General features: G+C 34.3%; 1 protein-coding gene across 8 annotated transcripts in view; it reads right to left on the bottom strand.

The window, feature by feature from the left end:
- Positions 1-6,627: 6,627 nt before the first annotated feature.
- Positions 6,628-8,095, bottom strand: part of LOC130655841 (uncharacterized) — a 28,775-nt gene continuing 27,307 nt past the window's right edge. For all 8 annotated transcript variants that reach the window (XM_057458656.1, XM_057458651.1, XM_057458652.1 and 5 more), the window contains one exon: positions 6,628-7,704. In XM_057458656.1, coding sequence (XP_057314639.1) covers positions 7,120-7,704 — 585 coding nt within the window. In that variant the 3' untranslated portion in view covers positions 6,628-7,119. The remainder of the gene's footprint in view (positions 7,705-8,095) is intronic.

Here is an 8,095-nt window from a genome sequence, read left to right as displayed (position 1 = left end):
GTATGGCACTCCAAAGTCACATCATATGGCAACGACATCATATAGAGTTATCTTGGGGCGGGCGCAAATGCATCAAAAAATTTCATAAACAGCGTATTTTTGTTTGATAAGTTTTTAGATGAAAATTCGAATGTTCGATGAAATCGAATTTTTCATTTACACTGATTATCAAATCGGTTTCATCAAATAATCAAATTTTTAGAAAAGTCATTCATTCTTTTATTTAAAATGGCGACGGCGGATCAGGATTTAACAAATCTTTTGCTGTTAAATCGCATTACAAGTTCCACGGCCTGGGCACAATTCATCTAAGAGTGCAAAATCAGGAAGAGAGAAGTTTATGGACTATTTTGTGTAAGCTAAATATTTTTATCATTATAGTATAAGTTTCATTAACGTTTAAAACTTTTTAAAAATACTAAAAAAAAATGACAAACATTTAATCATTTGTTGATAATTTCCATATAAGATTGTCCAGTTTGCATATCCAAAGTACCTTGGCCTTTCCCTTGATGTGACCTTCCAGGTGCAGGTTGTAGTATTATAGACATAGCCTGTTGCATTCTCGGTACACCTTGAAAATTATACCTAGCAAATTGGTTTTGTTGACGGTGAGCTGAATGATGAATCTCATCTCTGTATCGAATAATACATCAGTTTTGCACTTTTCGGCTACTCATCATCATGCAAAGGCAGATAATTTTGGAGGTTTATTACTTGGAAGAGGTTTCACTTGGGAATTAGAAATAATAGCTTCCGAACGTTTTAAGAGTAAATCAAGCTTCTTTACAGCAATTGACTTCCTGCTTTTATTCGGTGTGACCTCTTTGTCGATTTCATCATCTTGTTCGTTTTTGCTTATCCCTTTCAAAGTGTCTCTGCTTTTTGATGCCCCGAAAACATGAGTTAAAAATATTAATTTTTAGTAATGTGTCCATTTATTAGAATACAGCTCATCCGTACTCTCCACTTTCAGTACTTGTTCTTAGTAAAAGCATAGTGACTATGGTTAAAGTGTGCGATGTTTTCACGCCACCAAAGACCGAGGCTTACCCGAGAATACGACACGTACATTTGTACTATTCTGATGCACATGCGCATAACCTGAAAAGACGGGCTACATTTTAGTGCAGAATCCAAAAACAAACTTCGCTCCCGACTTATCGCAGAACGTCACTTCCTTCACAACTTTATCTCTTGTGTGTGATTTCATTAAGTGCTTCTAAAGTAGTTAATTACATTTTTAAGGAACTGACAATCTACATTATTACATGTACGAAACATTTTTGATCATTTAATATCATTGACCCCCTAAACTTTTCTCAAATGAAATCTAACACGACAAAAGAAGAACAATCGTCACCATTCTTCAATGAACCACAAATTATCTCATGTCGGAAAAGTAAGAATACTTTAAAACATAAAAGTGGAAAGAAGAATGAAGAAGAATCGAAACAAGATTTTCTTGTATCTTTTTGAGGTCTATACATAAAAAGAGACAACAAGCGCTGGGAACGAGGATGCGTCAGTGCTCAAGAAAAAAATATTGCTAAGAAGAAGAATCCCGTTGTAATTTCTCCGTGGACAGAAGCTACTTCTAATATAGATCAGGTATAATCGAGATTGTAACACTAGGAATGAACTTTATTAGTACTGATGATACCAGAATCTCTTCCGCAGTAATAAGAAACAAAAAGCCAGTATTTAAAGCTCAATGCAAAAGTTTCTAGCAATATTATAATTACCAATCTACGAATACTCTGTACATGAAATAATCTCTGAAGTTATCTCTCTAACTGTCGCAAAAGAGAAATTGTGCTTAATTCTTAGAATCTAAAGCTGACAGAATGAATACCCGTGAAAACATTATCAAAACAAGGAGCTAAAAACGCAAGATTTAGCAATATGGATGTGGTACTTTGTTGGTTCCAATATCAAACCTGATTTCACTACAATATCTACGTTACTTGCAGAACAAGTCCAATTAGCTACATGTGACAAAAGACTTGCAATAGCGTCTCGCGGCAAACAAATCTTTTTAATCAGATACCTTCCTTATTCGACAAAAATTTATCGGACAAAATTTTCGTCACCTCCAGAAATTTTCGTCACTTTTCTCCGACGAAAAATTTTGTCCATTTTGGATTTTTCCTATTTATCTATATAATCAGTTAATATGCAGGTAAAAACAAATACCACAAACATTGTATATCCTTAGCAAACCTACCTTATCAGTAAAATAAAGTCGGCAAAAAGTGATTAAATTTTGGCTAGGTGACTAATATTATTTGCCGACTAATTTATTTGCCGACTTTTTTTTACCAATAAGGTATATTTTTATACTTGCATCAAAGGTAATTCTTATACTTGCATCAAAGGTATTTTACAAGTGTAATTTCGTAAATATATAAGATCAGTTTTTTTTTCTACGCTACGGTTTTTTCATTTTCTGATGATTCGATTGATGATTACGATACGATACAAGGTTTTTAATCCCTTGGTTTAACCACTATGCTACTGATCTCGATTTCTAACAATTCCGATGCCGTCTCGTATATGATTGGCGGGTTTTTCTTTTACCCTTTGGTTTGACCACTTCAGTATCATCTTGATCTTGGCATGAACTTCAATAAATATTGTTGTCAAAGGACCAGTTGGTTGCCTATAAAATTCTATCAACAGAATATAACCTATATGAGTTTTCGAGATATACATGTAAATTTTTAAAATTTTAGAAAATTTGCTTATGGACAAATTCATTCGTCAGACAAAATTTTAGTCGGACATAATTTTTGTCACCAAAGAAAATTTTTGTCACTTTTGTGCGACAAAGTTTTGTCCAATGTACAAGTATGGATGTCCATCCGTTTATCCAAATCCCTAAAAGAAAATATCGCACACCTAACCTATAATTTCGACGCTCGATTTATATTGCGAATTGGTTTGTTTGTTTAAATTATTGTTTCAGACAAACGACCTTTTTCGCCGCACACTCTCGTCTGGGCTCTTTGTATCTTTTTTATAACAGGATGGCGAGCTCACAGAACACTCATTGAATGAATAAGCAAAATTACCGCAAACCCATGCACAAGATCAGGCAAAAAGCTGGAAAGGAACTACTATTTCTTGAACTCACAGCTGAATGGGCCTAACTTTCAGGGATTATTAATAGACATATAAGAAAGTTTTATAAAACATAGATGCATGTTATCAGAAATTTTTGGATGTCCTTAAGCATAACATTTATGAACATATTCATAGGGGAATTTTAGGGAAGTTAGGTTTGGTGAATCCCTCTTTGTTTTTTGTTATGAGTATTTTAATTATAGACAACATTTTTTTTCCACTATTACTGTATGAAATCGGCTTTGTGTAATTCTGTAGAAATGATTCTTGTAAAAGCAACAGTTTAGCATGCATCTTCAATTTCAGCCCCTGTAAGTTGAGGACGCTCTCCTAAAATGTAAGTATATAAAATGAAACTTTAATTTCTTAAGTTTCTTGCTTTCAGTTTCTTCCTATTTTTCCTGACTGCTACTCACCATCGCAAAATAAATATGCAATTCTTGTTTTATGAAACAAATGTTTATAACTACTGGAGATGTAGTTTCGTTAAAAAAACTGTAATTTTTAAGAAAACAATAAGACGATTTATAAAACAAAAAAACAAGTCTCTGACCAGCTGCATTTAATATGTTTACAAAGTTTACTAAGAAGTGCCTCGTTTTCATGCCAATGATTTAATCGAAAATTAAATTCGGGAAATGTGTATTGGCCATTTCCAAAAGCTAATCCGTAAAAAACGTTTTTCAGAAACCAATTCGTAAAAATACCCCCCCCCCCCCCAAACATAATTCATTTTTTATTCTTAAGTTTCTCTTTAAAACTTAGTTTCAAAATTATACGTTACATACAATTCTTGGAAACCTATTTACAAAAATAAATCCAACATTAATTTATCCTTTTAGTGTACAGGCTCATTTACTTAATTAGTAATATATAATAATACAAACAAGATTAAGGGATTATAATTAACCTCTTTGTAAACAAACGGAAAAGTTGAACATGATCATTAAAATAGGCTTAACGAATGTCCTTTGCAAGGAAATTAATTTCGGGCGATGTTTTAGCTCTAACCATTTTTTATTAAATCTCGATCTAAATTTTGCGGAAAAAGAATTTTTAATTCTTCACGCGCTTTTATATAGTAGACATAAAAATAAACACTGTGGAGTTGAAATCCATATACAAGTAATCGGGAATAAAAAATAGTGTAAATTTTTGAAAAATTTCTTCAAAAGCATTTCACAAGAAATATATTTCGAAAATTTTATGAATAGTTAGTTTTCTAATAATTCACTCCGTAAAAGCTGAATTGCAGTAGATTTTAACCCAAAAATGAAAAATAAGGAGATGTTTCGATGTCTTTTTGATAGGTACTTTACTTTATGATGTTTTCGCACGCATCACACGCTGAGCCGCTGCCAACCTTATTCCCAGGGCCTATTTTCATTTTGTACATCTAAAGAAGGGACGATGATAGATAAAAAGCCCTGGGGACGACGTTTAGGCGCTACCTGAACAAAAAATTGCGCAAAAATGCTAACACAGGTCAACTCAATATGATCTCCTCAAAAAATGTCAGAAAGGTGAGGGAAATTATAAGTTAAATAATAAGTTGACTTAACTCAGTATGAACACTTTTCTTTTCCTCACATTTTTGACATTTGTTTGAATAAATTCCTGATATTTTTTCTGATTTCCCGAGCTATTTTTCGTTTGAAATTTCACACTTTCAAACTTTAAATTACCCTAAAAACGCAAATTTAAAAATTTTTTTGGAGGAAGATTTATAACGTTCGAAAGTTCTACAACACATTGATATACTTGTAAAACGACTCTTTGTTATTTGAGGCCTGAGGATTTTTGATTTGTAAGAGTTTTGAGAAGGCGTAGGAAACCTAGATATTAATCACATCACCAGCCGCATCTGGAATAAGTTCAACTTTTATGCCCATGTGTAATAGCGTCAGCCGTGTCTTTTCAAGTCAAATATCAAAATACTTTTACAGTTCTTTTAGGCTTTAGATTCGACAATTTCAAGAAACCGGAATTTTTTTCTTTTTTATAAAAAAATCAAAAATACAAACTTGAATTTCCCGATATCAAAAAATATATTATACTAGTCGTTAGCCCGTGGAAAATCCACGGGTTCGCCTGTCACAACTAAGCTACCATTTTGGGTGACAGACAGACAGACAGACGGACGAACGGACAGACGTATACGGGCATTATAATATAGATAATGCGACATACCTGAATGTACGATAGTAGTACTGTGACTGTCCAAAGAATTCTTCAAAGAAATGAAAAATACATTAGAGGGTATGAAATTTCTGCAGGTACAAAAAATGCCATTTATTCGAAATCTCTTTAATAATAGCCGTCGTCTGTCTGTCTCTGCGCAGACGCCCCGCTGAGTTAGAAAATCATGCTTCGGAAACACGAATATCAAATGCCATATGTTTTTATCCACTTTGTTGCGACGGGTAAATATAAAGGACGGGCGAACCCGTGGATTTTTCCACGGGCTACCAGCTAGTCTCTTTAATATCTCTTTAATAATAGCCGTATTCCGTCTGTCTGTGTCCGCGAAAGCGGCGTCTTGTAACGGAAACACGAAATTTTTAAAATGCGCACCAATACCAAAGGCGATATTTTTCTGTCCACTTTGTTGCAACGGGTTAATTTAAAGGACGGGCGTCCCCGTGGATTTTTCCACGGGCTAACGACTAGTCTATATTATAATGCCCGTATACGTCAGTCTGTCTGTCACGCAAAATGGTAGCTTAGCTGCGCAATAGCGAGAAGCACGCAATGCGGTATAAAAAGGACGGGCGGACCCGTGGATTTTCCACGGGCTACCCGTATACGTCTGTCACGCAAAATGGTAACCGCAATAGAGAGACACGAAATGCAGTTAATAAAGGACAGGCTAAGCCGTGGATTTATCCACAGGTAACTGACTAGTTTGTATTACTTAGGTTGACCTTGGAGGGTTGACTAACCAAATTCTATAATTTGAACTCGAAGGAAACAGAGCGTTGAAAGATCGGATGACCTAACGATCACCGCTTGCTTTTATACGAGTTTTTGAATGAAGAACTGTGCCGTTTGTAGATGGACCACACATCCCCACTATCAGCACTGAGAAATTCATCAAACCTTTTTCTGTAGCCAAAGTTATGATTTTAAAAATAATCGCCACTTAAGCCAGAAGTGCAATGTGCAGTTCAAAATTTTAAGACTGGCGCAGATCGAACATATTTCTTTAGTTCGAAAGGGAATTTGAATTATTGTAATACAATAATTAGGTTCAAAAACTTAATTAAAAACCTTAGTTAACTAATTTAAATCTTGTAACGACTTAAAGAAGATAAAAAGTCAATTATTACATCTTTATTTGATTTCTATAAAATTATTTTTTTTAACAAACGTTAAAGCGTTGATAGTTGGGACAGAGCGTTGACAAACGGGTCGCACCGTTGAAAGACGGGGCCACCGTTTAAAGTTGGGCAGTCCTGTTTACAAACAGGTCGCGGTGAAAGATGGTCCAGGACACCAGAATTCATCCAGCAAATATTTCTAATAATAAATAAATAAACAACAATTTCTAAATATATAAAAATTTAAAAAAAAATAATATCTGGACACAAAACTTGAAAATTACAACAAGGTTCGTATTAATATCTGTAAGATTAGTGTTAAGGTTACTTTTCATTATTATGAACAGTCGCAGCTATCAACGTTAAACGTCCGCTCAATATGCTCAATTTCATTACATTGAAGATAGTAGTTCGTTTGCAAACACTTGGACGTTGACTCGCCCTAACCTCCAGAACTGTCAAGATCGAGGAATCACCACAAAAAGAAATTCTAATATACATACCCAAATGCCGAAAAATCAAACGTTGGCAGCTCGTGTACAACCAAGAACACCTTAATGGAAAGCTGCCTTAAGTGCAAATTTTTCAATTCGATTTGGAAAAGGTTTATAGTGGTATTCTTTTAGTATACATTACATAACATTACAAAAGGCAGAAAGAAAGAGAGAGATATTTACGAAGTTTCATTTTTAGAACTATCTATATTCCGTTGAGGACTACTTCCAGCAAAAACGGAATCTCTTACAGACTCCATATTTTGATAATCCACATCCTCTTGGTCGGTTGTTTCCTCGGAAACATCTGCATTCGTCGGCGGCGAAAACGTTGACGGCATTTGATACAGAAAGTGATCCGCAATGTCTTGAATACTTTTGTCTTTAATGGAAGAGCTTGTTCTTTGTTTAGACCTTGAAAACGCGACTTTTTCACTTTCACTAGCCGCCGAGTTGTGTCGGCTAGATAGATCGATCAAATCTGAATTGGCGCTGTCGTGCGTAGGAGAAAAATGATCAGAAAACCTTGATGAGGTATCTGGACCGTCAGTAGAAAAGTATTTATTGGCTTCTTTGGCTGGCGTGTATATAGAGTTACGAAATTCGTATTTTTCGTCCTCGGGTGTTTTTGTTAATGATAACGACGATAGCGGCGATCTTCCTTGAAACGGTTTGTCATTGTCGTCTAAAAACGGTACAGACGGCTCGTCGCGAAGCCGGAAACCCGAATATCCAGGATTACGTCTTGGTATATTTTGAGCACTCTAAAAAAGTTTTAAATACATATATAACGTGTGAAACGTTCCACTTTATTTGAAACAAAAAGCTAATTAATAAAAAGCTTAATAATTCGTAAAACAGAGGTTGGAGTCAAGCGAAAATTTGGAAAAAATTGATAAAAACAATAATAAGTTTCCTATTGAAATCGAATGTGATAAAAAGTCAAATAATTTAAATTTGAATCTTTCGCGAAATTGTTTTAGTTTTACAGATTAATGCGCGAAAAAAAATAATTTTGAACTATTCTTAAATCTTCAGTGTCACGAAATTTTATTCAAATTCGTTAATATCTTCTTCGCAAACAATTTTTGTATTAAAATCAATATCACATTTTTAAATTTACACGGTTGTTCTTAGTGTAAAATATTTCAGTTT

Source organism: Hydractinia symbiolongicarpus, chromosome 8 (genome assembly GCF_029227915.1).
Source record: "Hydractinia symbiolongicarpus strain clone_291-10 chromosome 8, HSymV2.1, whole genome shotgun sequence".
In the NCBI taxonomy this organism is placed as follows: domain Eukaryota; kingdom Metazoa; phylum Cnidaria; class Hydrozoa; order Anthoathecata; family Hydractiniidae; genus Hydractinia; species Hydractinia symbiolongicarpus.
This window is presented reverse-complemented; position numbering and strand designations above follow the sequence as displayed.